Source organism: Callorhinus ursinus, unplaced genomic scaffold (genome assembly GCF_003265705.2).
Source record: "Callorhinus ursinus isolate GAN/ISIS: 27379988/994484 unplaced genomic scaffold, GSC_fseal_2.0 scaffold45, whole genome shotgun sequence".
NCBI classification, from domain to species: domain Eukaryota; kingdom Metazoa; phylum Chordata; class Mammalia; order Carnivora; family Otariidae; genus Callorhinus; species Callorhinus ursinus.
This window is the reverse complement of record NW_027397107.1, coordinates 412781-426845: the sequence shown is the minus strand read 5'-3', so window position 1 is coordinate 426845 and position 14065 is coordinate 412781. Positions and strand designations below refer to the sequence as shown.

General features: G+C 49.1%; 1 protein-coding gene across 1 annotated transcript in view; it reads left to right on the top strand.

The window, feature by feature from the left end:
- Positions 1-313: 313 nt before the first annotated feature.
- The window catches only part of IDH3A (isocitrate dehydrogenase (NAD(+)) 3 catalytic subunit alpha), a 14553-nt gene continuing 801 nt past the window's right edge, over positions 314-14065 (top strand). The window contains exons 1-10 of the mRNA XM_025893146.2: positions 314-452; positions 4138-4200; positions 6604-6687; positions 8026-8140; positions 9344-9531; positions 9856-9989; positions 10671-10773; positions 10863-10927; positions 12196-12280; positions 12708-12860. Of these exons, the coding sequence (XP_025748931.1) occupies positions 426-452; positions 4138-4200; positions 6604-6687; positions 8026-8140; positions 9344-9531; positions 9856-9989; positions 10671-10773; positions 10863-10927; positions 12196-12280; positions 12708-12860 (1017 nt within the window). The 5' untranslated portion in view covers positions 314-425. The remainder of the gene's footprint in view (positions 453-4137; positions 4201-6603; positions 6688-8025; positions 8141-9343; positions 9532-9855; positions 9990-10670; positions 10774-10862; positions 10928-12195; positions 12281-12707; positions 12861-14065) is intronic.

The following is a 14065-nucleotide window of genomic DNA, read 5'->3' as shown; positions in this document are numbered from 1 at the left end:
TCGGACCGGACCCAGCGCTCACTACAGACCGCCGGACTTCTGGGGCCACACGTCGGTGACGCTGTCACACCACAACAAGCATCTGTGAAGTGAGCGAGCCGTCCCCGTACCTGCACGAGGTCGCAAACTGCGGGGAGCCACCGCGTCCCGCCAGCCCCCGCACTGCAGTAGCCGGGAGGAGGGGACAGGGCCTTCCCGGAGGCTTCCGGGTCGCGCCTCTGCACGTGACTGAGAGGGGAGCCAGGCGATTGGTCAGCGGAGACGGCGGCCGTCCAGGGCGGGACCAGGCAGGGGCGGGGCCGGGGCTCCGGGCCGGGGCCTGGTTGTGGGCGTGGGCGTGGTTCCGCGGTGGGCGGGGCTCCAGTCCGGACTGCGCGACTGCGCACTGCTGTCTCTGCTGTCGTCGCGGCGCCAGGAGGGACGCGATGGCCGGGCCCGCGTGGATCTCCAAGGTGAGAGCCGGGCCGGCGGGTGTGCTGCGGGCGGGCCGCGCGGGCCTCGGCGGACGGGGACTGTGCGGGCGGCCCTGCGCCCAGACGGCGGCGCCTGAGGCGGGGCCAAGGTCACGGCCGGGCCCGGGTGTGCCCGCGAGCGCCGCGCCGGGGCCGGACCTGCGCCTCGCGCCGGGGCGGGAGTGGGGGGGTGGCCCGAGCGCGGCCGGCGGGGCCGGAGGGTGGCGGGGGAGGGGCTGTCCCGGGCTCGGCCGGCAGGGCCGGCGCCGCGGGGCTCGCGGGGACACCCGGGCCCGCCATCGGACGGCGCGGGTTCCCCGGCACCCGGGACATCCTAACCCAGTCCCCCGCCCTGTCACTGGGGAGAACCCCGCGACCTCGAGGAGAGCTGTCGCTGCCCTTGACAGCTAGGGCCGGGGCCGGAGCCGGAGCCGGAAGGGGCGTCAGGGCCCCCTGCAGTTCCTGGGTTCGCGTCTTGCAGACTCTGCCGCTCAAGGTCAACGCGGGGAGTCGGGGTCGGAAGTGGGGGCTGCCCCCAGGTGTCCTGCTTCCTAGTTCTCAGTCCCATTCTCCCTACTCGTAGCCAAGGTCACACACAAATAACAGGCACGGGGAAAAGTAGGCCCTCGGGTCTCCTGTTGAGCTTCCCGAAAGGCCCCCTAGAAATCTACCGTAAGCAATTCCATTTATTTTATTTTATTTTTTTTAGTAAAATTTGGTGCTATGTTTCTCCTTTGCTTTGAGCTTAAAGAGCATCTCAGATCACTGTCATTTAGTGAAAAGAGCTCTACGCTGGAGGCCTACACCAGGAGATCTAGGTTTGAATCCCGGGAGATGCTACTGATTGGCTGTGTGACCTTGAGCACATTACTTTACATCTCTGAGCTTTGTCTGCCGGTCTGTAGAATATCTATGCTTGCCTCACAGAGTTGTTTGAGGATTAAATGCAGTAATGTGAAAGCATTAGTACATGCAGAAGGAGCACACGAATCTGAGGCTTTCCCAGCATTCAGTACATTTATCTGCAGTCACGAGCAGACTGGTTCTTGGGCCTCAGTAAGTGGGTTCTGCCTCGTTACCCCCTCCAGACCTGGCTTAGTGCGTCACGGTCACTATTCTGCCACATTTGCTCCTGAAGGTAAAGCGATTTCTGTGCCACTGTCTCAACAGAAATCAAACCTTTCATCACGGAGTTCACCCCACTTAATACCTGACTTATCTTTGGTAGGTCCGTCGAGCCTTCAGAGGTGGTCTAAAGCAGCACTGTTGATAATGGATGTGTGGGTCGACTTGCTCTGCCTGTAGTGTGGACTGCAAGAAAAAATCACATAGTGGGTGTTCAGAAAGTGTTGGGCTGTGGAATCAGATGAGGTTCTCCCCTGTCACGGACTCCCGTGTGGCCCTTGGCCATCACGGGACCTCTGTGGGGCCCGTTTTTCCCTTTAGGGGTTGGAGCAGAAGGTGCCTCAGCCCCATGCCCCAGGATGCTGGGGATGCTGGGTTGATGTTTCAATCAGAGCAGTTCCTCTACTGGGGTTCCATGTAGGGTTTAATTTGAAAAAGTGGTCTGCAGCTTAAATTTTTTTTCTAAAAAACATTATTTAGAGAAAATACTAGGTTTCTAAAGACCTGTCTGGTTCTAAAATGCTGTAATTATGAGCCAGCTCCCCAGCAGCAAATATTTATTAGTGAGTACCTGCCATACATCCAACATTGTATTTATATGTTTTTAAGTTAGATCATGAAGGTAATAAAGGAAATGGGGAACCGTGGATTCCGATGGCCCAGGACCTGAAGTCAGAAGTTCAGTTCATGCTCTGTGAGCCTGGCCTTAGTCTCCTTATCTGAAAAGGGCCACTAATACCTACCTCTCCAGGTGTAATAGAGATAACATAATGTAATGTATGTACAGGCACGTTATAAAGTACAAGACAGTCTCTGCCTTTAAAAAATCTCATTTTATGTACAGTTCTGGGTCATTTTAATGACTTAGATGTATACTGCCTTACTGTAAGACCATGTGGGAGAGATGACAAACATGGACCAGACTGATTGGTAGAGAAAATCGTCGCAAGTATTAAAGATGTTTGCTGGGATGGGGATTCGTCAGATAAAAGAGATTATTGAGGCTGGCTTGTGTTTCTCCAGAAAATACTCATTGAGCACCTCCTATGAGCCCCGTGCTGTTGTAGGCACTGGAGATCCAACAGTGAATAAAACATAAAAATCTTTGTGCTTGTGGATTGACATTTGAAATCACTTGTTTGTTGCGTCTTTTGTCACAAAGACATGGTCCTGTTTTGTATGAATGTCTTCCCCCTCTCTCTGGCCTGGGGTGGGCAGAAGCACTCGTGCAAATTTTACAATGTTCCTGTCACCGAGTAGCTTTTACACGGCCTCTCTTCCAGCAGCCCATCTGTCCGTGGATGAATCATGTTCTAGGATTAAGATTTTTGCCGGTGGTTTTGGCATAGAGTGTCCTTTTGAGTCTGGCCCTGTTTTTTATTTTCAGTCCAGAGAGATGACTGTAGATGCCAGGTTAGGGAGTACAGTTCATTCACACCTGCTTGGCTGTTGGTTGGTGTCTCTAGTAGATGCTAGTGTGACAGCAAAGGGTCGGGCCTTATGAGAACAGTCCCCAGAAAGGAAGACTAAGGCGGCATATAACAAATGTATTTTTGCTTATGTATCTAGCATGAAAAGAAGTTACGTTTATAATTTGTAATGAATTTTAGTACCTTTGGTCTATGTACCCAATTTCTTAATAGGACTTTGTACCAGTTTTCAACGACTCAGTTATTAAAGTTCAAAGTAACTTTTCAGATTTCTGTTTCTAGTGTCTGATAGTGTTGAGTGGAAACCACTATACCAGTGGTAACATCTTGGGCTAGTGGAGTTAGGGGGTCACTTTTCTCTTTTCTGCCTCCCCTTTCCTGGCAATTAACAATTACATAATGACCATGTCATTATTGTTAATGACCGTGTCATTACTTATCAGAAAAAATAAGTAAAATCTTCATTCTGTATGACACAGGTGTCAATGGTATTAAATAAACTTCGTTAGATTTTTGATATTCTAATAAGTGTAATTACTAAATATTCACGGGAGAAGAGTAGGCACAGTGTGTAACTGAAGGAACACTGGACTAGGAGTCAGGAGACCTGAATTCTGGTCTCTGGTCACCCTGTGGCTGCAGGCAAATCCTGACCCGTGAAACACCGATGTCTCTGCCTGTATAATGAGTGAGTTGGGCTCTGGAATTTTTAAGGACCCTTCCAGCTCTAAAATTAGTGATAGTTTTCTTAGAGGATGTGTTTCCCCCAAATTGACACAGTAGTCAATAATGTTGATATAAAATCTTCCAGATCATCTGAGGAAAGTCCAGTGTTTGAACTAAAAAGGGATAGTTTCATTCCACCTTCAACATTTTTTGACAACATATTCATCAAATCAAATTTTAAAATATATAGTACTTAAAGCAGAGATAAACCAGATATTTAGGTTTTCAAATCTGAGATAGCTTGTCACATTGAGCTAACACATGAGACAGATATTCGTAGAAGTTCCTGAATATATGTGTGCAAATTTGCAGCATCATCAGCCTTCAGAAATGGCCTCATCCCTACTCCTCACTATATGTGGTTTAATTCTGTGCATGACATTTTTTTATTGATATTGATGTAGGTCTCTCGGCTGCTGGGGGCATTCCACAACCAAAAACAGGTGACCAGAGGTTTTGCTGGTGGTGTGAGTATAATTACATCTTTTATTTTCCTTTTAGAAGTTTCTCAAGAAAGATGCTCTAACACATTTATTACATAGTTTTTTTGTCGCCATTTATTTAAAATTAGGGAAAACTTGTCATACTTATGCTGGATATTGAAGTTATGGCTAACACGCATAAATCCATCGGATCACTTGCACATTTAAGAATTACGTTACAGGGCGCCTGGGTGGCTCAGTCGGTTGAGCGACTGCCTTCGGCTCAGGTCATGATCCTGGAGTCCCGGGATCGAGTCCCGCATCGGGCTCCCTGCTCGGGCTCCCTGCTCAGCAGGGAGTCTGCTTCTCCCTCTGACCCTCCCCTCTCTCATGTGCTCTCTCTCTCTCTCATTCTTTCTCTCAAGTAAATAAAATCTTTAAAAAAAAAAAAAGACTGAATATATTTAAAAAAAAAAAAGAATTATGTTACAGCTGGCTCTGTAAGCCTGTCACATTAATGTCTTAAAGTAGCCTGGTTAAAAATAGAAATCACCCTTGAGCCTGTTACTTCACTTCGAAATCTCATTTTGGTAAGACAATTTTTTTCAAAACTTGTACAAGTTCAGAGAGAATTGTTGAGAAGCTTCAAAGCCTGCTTTGCATTTTTATTTTGTGAGCTTCCCTAAAAACAGTAGATTGACCACTGTTAGGAATGCCTCAAACTTGTCTGAGCCCTATGGGCTCACACGTCCTTATGCAGTCTTTGTAGACATGATAGTGGATCTCCTATTTCTTATTAAATCTGCTGCTTTTAGAATTCCCAGCATTAGAATTCTGTGCGTTAGAAGCTGATACCACATTTTTAGAGCATTCTAAGACTGTGGGTCAGTGACTTCCTGTTTGTTTTTATTTTACCCCCTTCTTATAGAATCTGATTTGGATTTCATAATTCCTCTACTCCCATATAATGTCTTACTCTAGGAGGGATTTATAAGACCGTTGTACCTCTTTTTTTCCCACTGACTTTCTATACTGTGGAAGAAAAGTAGATTCTTCTGGTGGCCTGATGACATTTATTATTACGTGTTGGGAGAACAGGAAGAAGAAGCCAAAGGGTTCTTTTGGCTCTGCTTGTGCAAAAGACGCAGAACGAGGCTCACACTTGAAGCGCCCGGCTGGCCACGCTAGCATTTCAAACACGCTCTGAGGGCTGATGGGATGATCATTGCTCTCTGCTATGATTTAAGCTGTCCATTTGGTAAAGATATTTGCCTGGTGGGAAGGGGGTTATATTTGAAAGAAAGAAGAAGAGGAACTAAGTTTTTAAAAGATTTATTCAGTAATACAGAGAAATTCAGAAATAATTAGGCTACCTGCTCAGTGAGTATCAGTGGAAGGCAAAAGACCAGGGACCATTGTCCGGCCAGAATTCCTGGTGAGAGAAAGTCCCCAGATAATGACACTTAACGGTCTCCAAGTGGGGGGAGGGGTTCTGAATTAACTCCTGAAAGTCCCGTCATCACTTGCCTTTACACATTTTTATTTCTACGTTTGAAATGCTGGCTTGATTGTTTGAAGTCTTTGTGATAAAGCCCTGGCCTCACATTAGAAACACCCCTGTCCTTCTCTGCAGGCGTGACCACACTTGCTGTTCTTGTAGGCCACACACAAACTCTGCGGGGCTCCCCTCGATGGTACTTGTCATTGAGGAGTGGATGTCACAGAGGGGCTCAGGAAAGCGGGGACCTCCTTGTGATTGGAAGTCTGGTGTTCTCTGAGTTCTAGAACAGACTGCAGCAGTCTTCTGGGAACGTGTCTGAAAGGGGTTTTTAAGCCTGAGCAGTTGGGTGAGGACCTAACTTTCCAGGATCCCGGTGGAGAGGAGAGCAGTTCTCTGAATTCTAGTGAGAGAACCTTGTGGAAATTTGTTCTCTTTGGCTTCATAGACTTGAATTAATTGGTCTCTTTGTAGCTTGTCAAAAAAAATATCAATTGTAGTTTACTTTTGTTTTATCTAAAGAGCATTATTTATTAGAGCCTCAACTCAGGTGAAGAGTAGAGTCTCTTGGGTCTTGCCTCCGTTTTGGTGAGCTCTTGGAGGGATGTCTCTTTTCCTGAAGGCCTTCGGGTCTTCTTTTTTTAAAGATTTTATTTATTTATTTGACAGAGAGAGATAGCGAGAGAGGGAACACAAGCAGGGGGAGTGGGAGAGGGAGAAACAGGCTTCCCGCTGAGCAGGGAGCCTGATGTGGGGCTCGATCCCAGGACACTGGGATCATGACCTGAGCCGAAGGCAGACGCTCAACCAACTGAGCTCCCCAGGTGCCCCAGCCTTCGGGTCTTCTTGAGCACCCCCCCCCATGAGCTGGATTTCTCTGTCAGTGATATTCTTTCCAAACCTTCAAAAATTAATCCTTACTGTCCTCTTTGGTGATTTCTTATGCTCAGGTTCAGACAGTCACTTTAATTCCAGGAGATGGTATTGGCCCTGAGATCTCAGCTGCGGTTATGAAGATTTTTGATGCTGCCAAAGTAAGTGTGTTTAAAAAAACACCTTTCATCATAATTTGTAGAGAACATTTCTCGGGTAGTTGGAGTCTGTGCGCTCTTAGGACAACTTGTGTGAAGCGGAAGGTGTTGGCCGTCTCCACTACCCTGACTTCAGTGCCGCGCAGGGCTTAGCCCTGCCAGTCCCCTGCCTGCCTCATTTCCTGTCTCCTGCCAACAAGACTAGAACTGATGTTTCACAAAACCATCTAGGAGATTTTGAAAGATTAAAAAAAATTCCCGATGTGGTATTACCATCAAGCATGAGGGACAGTTATTCTAATAGCCCAGTCTTCATGCAGTAGCTACTTTAAAACCCTTTTGTTTGGGGAATACAGGAAAGTTGGGCTTTGTTTGATCGCCCTTGAGATGCTAGGCAAAGTCCCATGCTCTCCTGTAAGATGAAGACTGAAGTGAAGAACCGCACATACACAGCTTTCGTAAGCTCCAGTCCTGTGGAGGGGCTGATGCCTCTCCAGTGGCAGACTGCGCAGAGAGCCAGTATGACTGGTCACCTGCTGTAAGCGCCCGGTGGAGAAAGACCTGCCTCCGCCCGGTCGGCGCCCACCGTGCCGGCTGTCGGGGCACATACAGGGAAGGAGGGGACCCTGGCGTATGCCTGCATGGCTTATGGACTGTATCTGGGACTGGACTGTTTTTAAACAGCTTTACTGAAATACAACTGATACACTGCACGGTTTGCTGGTTTGCCGTGTGAGGTCCAAGTCCGTGGTCTTCAGTGCATGCTCAGAGTTGTGCGGCCAGCACTGCAATCTAATTTTAGACCATTCTCACCCCCCAAACAGAAACCTTACCCTCGTTAGCACTCGCTGCCCAGCCCCCAGCCCTCTCAGCCCGCCCCTCCCTCCACCGGCCCTAGGTCACCACTCGTCTACTTTGTGTCCACACATTGGCCTCTTCTGGACACTTGTATGAATAGAGTCTTCTACTGCGTGGTCTTTTATGATCGGCTTCCTTCACTTAGCATATGATTTCTAGGCTCACGCCCATGTCAGTACTCTGGTGTTTCCGCCCACCGTATTTCTCCTCTCCTTGTGCTATTCTTACTTTAGCCACGGTAAGAGTTGTGAGAAAAGCAAGTGGGCAGGTGGCAACCTGGTGCGGACTGGACAGGGTAGCGGCAGAGAGGCCCTCTGGGTGCATCAGGGAATGACATCTCATCTCGAGTGCCAGGAACTTTCTGGACCTTTATTGTATGTTTTCACCAGTTCACCCAAAGTTGAAGACGTTTGTCCTTGTAGTGTGCGTGTGGGTCACACCAGCGTCTCTGCGGCTCACTGTGCTCTGTGTCACGGCATCTAGGCGCCCATTCAGTGGGAGGAGCGGAATGTTACCGCCATTCAAGGGCCTGGAGGAAAGTGGATGATCCCTCCCGAAGCCAAAGAGTCCATGGATAAGAACAAGATGGGCTTGAAAGGTAGTGGATATGGTGGCTATTGTGGATTTCTGCTATAGGTGTTAATTTTGAAAGGTTATGATACATTTGAGCTAAAATAAAGCCTGACCGTGTTAAAATAAAACCATCCTCTATGAGGCAACTTCCTTCTTTCTTTTTTCAGAATTTTTTACTGGAGTGTAGCTAACACACACTGTTACCTTAGTTTCAGGTGTACCACATAGAGGTTCACCTTCTCTGCACCTTACGTTGTACACCCCACATGAAGCAGCTTACTCATGGTGAGGTGGTTTTTCACTTGGGATGTATTTTTCCCCAGGAAGAACATTAAAGGATTACTCGCCAGTGTCAAATGAAAGTTATATTTATGTTCACCTAGATTTATCTTTTGTACACTTTGCACGTTTTTATTCTCATTTTAATTAATATATGCTTCAAGTCATGATTCAAAATATGAGCATATGCCTGATTCCCATTCAGCACCGGCTGTAAGTGCAGACAGATGCAAGTTTGAATCTCATCTGTGCCACGTACCACTGGGAGGCTTGGGCCAGTTTCTTACTCTTGCTTTTGTTTTTTTCCCTTCATTTTTATTCTATTTTACTTTATTTTTTTAAAGATTTTATGTATTAGAAAGGGAGAGGGAACATGAACAGGGGCAGGAGGGTCAGGGGCAGAGGGAGAAGCAGGGAGCCCAACGCGGGACTCGATCCCAGGACCCCAAGATCATGACCCGAGCCGAAGGCAGACACTTCACTGACTGAGCCACCCAGTGCCCCTTCCGTTCACTTTTAAATAACAGCAAGAGTGTTGTTACCGCATGGGTGGTGGTGAGGGTTAGATACTGCCAAGCCTGGTCCTCCCCCAGGAGGTGCACGGTGTTACTAAGGAGTGCAGTAATGTTCCAGACAGCTTCCAGGGAATTCTTCCTCCTTTGTTTGAATCAGGGAGAGGGTAAAGTCAGAGACAGACGCCTTCTGCACTGCGGCCCCAGTGGGTTAGTGGGTGGCTTGGGAGCACACGCTGAATGACGTCTCCCGGTTCATAAGCATGCATGGTACACATGTCACATGGCTACTTCTCATCCCGACTAAGCTCCAGTGGGAAAGTGAAACAAGGAAAAATTGGAATTTCAAGGAAACATTCTGTACTTGTGTTTATAAAGAAGAAGAAGAAAACCCAGAATGTATCCCATTGTCATCTGGGTGCTTTTCTTTACCACAGGCCCTTTAAAGACCCCAATAGCGGCTGGTCACCCATCTATGAATTTATTGCTGCGTAAAACATTTGACCTTTATGCAAATGTCCGGCCGTGTGTCTCGATCGAGGGCTATAAAACCCCTTACACTGACGTAAACATCGTCACCATTCGGGAGAACACAGAAGGAGAATACAGCGGCATCGAGCACGTGGTATGTTCGTTGGATTCCCACTTGGGTTGTCTCTGTGCACTTGGGACAGGCGTCCTGATTCCCGGTCGTTGGGAACGGCCCTCCGAGACGGTTCACCGTGACCGGGCCTGAGGCGGGTGAACCTCCCACCTCACAGGCGTGTTCTTGGGCAGGTGGCCATCTCTGCACCTCGGTTGTCATCCGTGCAGTGGGACTTGTGATTGCCGCCTCCTGGGGCTGGGGCTGCTGATGCTCACCCCCGCGACGCCCCACGTGGCCGTGTGTCCTCACTGCCCGGGGCCCAGCACCGGCCAGTCCCGTGAGGCAGGACCCGTTCTCCCTCAGATCGTGGACGGGGTCGTGCAGAGCATCAAGCTCATCACCGAGGAGGCGAGCAGGCGCATCGCGGAGTTTGCCTTCGAGTACGCCCGTAACAACCACCGGAGCAACGTCACGGCCGTGCACAAAGCCAACATCATGTGAGTCCTGGCCGGGCCGGAGCCCCGCTTGCTGTCAGGGGCAGCAGCGACCCAGCGTCCCTCTCTTTCCCCCGGTCAGTGGGTCAGGCATCTCCGTCTGTGAGCAGATTGGAGGGGCAGGAGGGACTGGGCGTCATCAGAGCAGGGCACTGGAGACCAGATCCCCAGATGCTGTGACTGCTTAGCCGAGGAGGCCACCCAGGTCAAAGGGCAGGCGCGTTTATGCTGTCCAAGTCGACCAGGGGAGTGTGTCTGACACGGCCACGTGCCAGGGGCCGTCCGGGGGCTTGGCGGTGCTCCTCCCGCTTGCCCCAGTCTGCTGAAGGCATCTCCGGATGTGCAGTGAAAGCGCTTGAGCGTGTCCAGTGGTACAACCATTTAAATGAGTCAGTTTTAACATTTTCTTATTAATAGATATTTCTTCGTTTTTGCTGGACAAAACCATTAAAAATAAGTCTTTATTTTGATCAGATATTTTACATTTTTATGCCCTTTTTGTGCTTCCAGAGATATCCCAAAACATTTTCAGTTTGCGTTTAATTAACTGCCTAAAAAATAATTTTACTATGATTGAAATCAGACATCTGGGCTTCTGGAACTAACATTTCTTCAACTTTACTCTTTGACTTGATCCTTTTCTTTCTGCAAGTCTTTCAACCATTTTTATTTGATTAAATACAGGCGAATGTCAGATGGGCTTTTTCTGCAAAAATGCAGGGAAGTTGCTGAAAACTGTAAAGATATTAAATTTAATGAGATGTACCTTGATACAGTGTGTCTGAATGTAAGTATAAATGCTTGCTTACCTGCTGCCTTCTGTGGCATGTCGTGGGTGCGGCTGATCGCTAAACACACAGTGTGTATTCCTCGCAGATGGTCCAGGATCCGTCCCAGTTTGATGTTCTTGTTATGCCAAATTTGTATGGAGACATCCTTAGGTGAGTCCAGCTATACCCTGTAGTCTATAATTTATTTATAAATGTCCTGAAACGAATGTGGCTTAAGAAGTTTCATTCGAATATTAAAAAGTATAGCGTGTGTGGTAGGAGTTGGATCCTGGTGATTTGGGTGGTAATGTCCATGATCACATGTTGGATGGGTGATTCGTTTAATTTGCCAAATTGGCCCTGGGCTGTTGTCCTCTAATGATTCGTCCCTTTTCCCATTCTGAGATGTTTTATTGGTTGATTGATTTCAGTGTGTTACTATGTATAGCTAATGGGTGGGTCATTTTGTTTTTTTTAAGATTTTATTTTATTTGACAGAGGAAGTGCAAGCAGGGAGAGCGGCAGGCAGAGGGGAAGCAGGCTCCCGGCTGAGCAGGGAGCTGGATGTGGGGCGCGATCCCAGGACTCTGGGATCACGACTAGAGCCAAAGGCAGACGCCCAACCCATTGAGCCACCCAGGCCCCCCAAGTGGGTGGTCATTTTTACAAAATTTTTGTGACTTTTGATATAATTTCTGTAAAAGAAATTTTCTGTAAAAGACTTACAGAAAAGTTGCAGGATGGTACAAGGAACTCCTGTGTCCCCGGCCCCCCCAGCCCACCCCTGCTAACGTTACTTCTGCCTCTCTTCCCCTCGCCCTGCCTTCCTCCTCCTGGTGTCCTCCCCAACCACATACACGAAGTTGGCCATTATTCCTTCTACATCTGTTAGCCGGTACTCGGCTGCGAGGATCAGCTTCCCTTCTCTCATTGATTTGTGTCCTTACGTCAGTTTGACTCGTGGGTATAACCGTGAGTTCTGTCCGTCACAGCCGTCGTTTATATTAGCCAGTGTGCGTCCGTTTGAGCTGTCATGTCCTGGACACGGCCGACCGTCTGCTTTCTGGCACAGTAAGCTGCCTCCGGCCCATCCTGGGTTTTTCTAACTGTGGTCCCAGATCAGCCATTTCTCCAAGGAGCCCTGGTTCCCTTTGGCAGAGAATGGTATTTAAAATCCAAAGTCTGGGGCGCTGGGTGGCTCATTTAAGTGTCTGCCTTCAGCTCAGGTCATGATCTCAGGGTCCCGGGATCAAGCCCTGTGTCTGGCTCCTGGCTCAGTGGGGAGCCTGCTTCTCCCTCTGTCTGCTGCTCCCCCTGCTTGTGCTCTCTCTCTAGCAAATAAATAAATAAAATCTTTAAAAAATAATAAATAAAATCCAAAGTCTGGGTGAGGTGTTTCATTTTTCAGAACACCCTTTGAAATGTTTTTCTGCCCCCAGTGACCTGTGTGCGGGATTGATTGGAGGTCTTGGTGTGACACCAAGTGGCAACATTGGAGCCAATGGGGTTGCGATCTTCGAGTCGGTAAGGACCTGAGTGGTAAGGACCTGGGTGACGTGGGAAGTGGCGTTCACATAGGAATGGCCTGAGGGCCCAGGGTGGGGTTATCTGCACGAATATGGTTCAGCTGTTGAGTTTTCCCAGGAGTCGAAATAAAATGATGCTTTCTTTAGGTTTTTTTATATAAGCTTGGTTTATTTATTCATTTCCCCCTTTTTTATTTTGTATCATTATTTATTATGTGTCCTTCCTCAGTTACATCTTATCAGAAGCTGGAAAGGATTGTTAGCCCGTGTTTTTCCACTTTCCCCCCATGGTTTTGGCTCTTGGTTTTTCTGAGGCTTTACTTCCCGACCCCATGTCTGATGAATGAGAAGACGTGACAGGGCGCAGCGTCCCCAGGAGAGGGCTGTTTGCGGTCCCTCTGACCATGTTTGTGTTCCTCCGGTAGGTTCACGGCACCGCCCCGGACATCGCGGGCAAGGACATGGCCAACCCCACGGCCCTCCTGCTCAGCGCTGTGATGATGTTGCGCCACATGGGGCTTTTTGACCACGCTGCGAGGGTTGAGGCTGCGTGCTTTGCCACAATTAAGGATGGAAAGGTTTGGGTCATCGTCTTGCACACATTGTGTTTGGGTGAAGGCAGCAGTCGTTGGTTCCCCGAGCACACGTGGGTCCGCTCTATGGAGAGAGGAGCTGTGCGTTCCGTCGTGGCAGGGGCTAGGAAGCACTAACCCAGAGACGCCCGTGTGCTTTAGGAGGAGCCGCGGTTCGGGGCCAGAGTCAGTGAGGCCTCGATGTCCTGTTGTCAGTGCAAAACCAGGGTCAGGTCCCTGCTCCTCCCCGCCAGCAAACCTGTGTGGTGCGCGTGATAAAGCCTGCGGAGTCTTAACACGCGAGGGGAGCTAAGGTCCAGGCTGCGGGGCCAGAGAATCGAGCGGCAGGGCCGGATCAGATGTGCGGAGACGTGCTCCACGTGTGTTGTGAAAGCAAAGCACGTTCATAAAAGGAATCATCGTGGCTGATAAACTAAATGTTGGGTGACTTTATGTTCTTCATGCACATCATCTCTGTAAATCTCTGCTGCTCTGTGAAGTAGATGCTACGACTAACCCCCTTTGCCAGGTGAGGGAACCTGGCACAGAGAGACTGACTGACTCGTCCAAGGTCCCACAGCTCCTCCGGGGTGGCTGGGGCTCACAGTCTGGCTCAAACCCAGCTTCGTTGTTCTGCGCGCAGGCAGAGAGCGAGGCTGCAAAGGCATAGCATCTGTTTGGAGAGAGTGCTGCCTCAAGTGCCTCGGTGGCCCTTGGAATTGTCGGGACACAGTGGGATGGGAGAACCAAGTGTTTTGGGGTCCCTTTGGGAGTGAAGGGAGGGTACGCTGTCGGAGGACCCGGGGGCCTGGTGGGAGAATTTCTCTTCTAAGGAGGAGAGTCGGAGAGCTAGTGATTCAGGGGTGCCTGGCGGGCCGCCTCGGTGCAGTGTGGGCCTCCTGATCTCTAGCTCATGAGTCAGGCCCCACGTGATTCAAATATTACCTTAAATTTGTTTCTCAGCTTCCAAAATAGGTCAGAGTACGTTTTTTCAACTTTAAAAATTCCCCAAGGGATTTATGGGTTGTTTAAATGTCCATAATCAATCTTAGGGTCTACTGTACGGACAGAGGGAGAATTTTGGAAAGCCTCCCTCCTCCATTTTGTCTTGAGAGCGCCTTGTCCTCTCCAGCGTGTTCGTGCGCGCTAATTGGACCCTGGTCATTCTGGGCGGGGGGTGCCGGACGTGCTCGGGGGCTGCGCTAACTGGA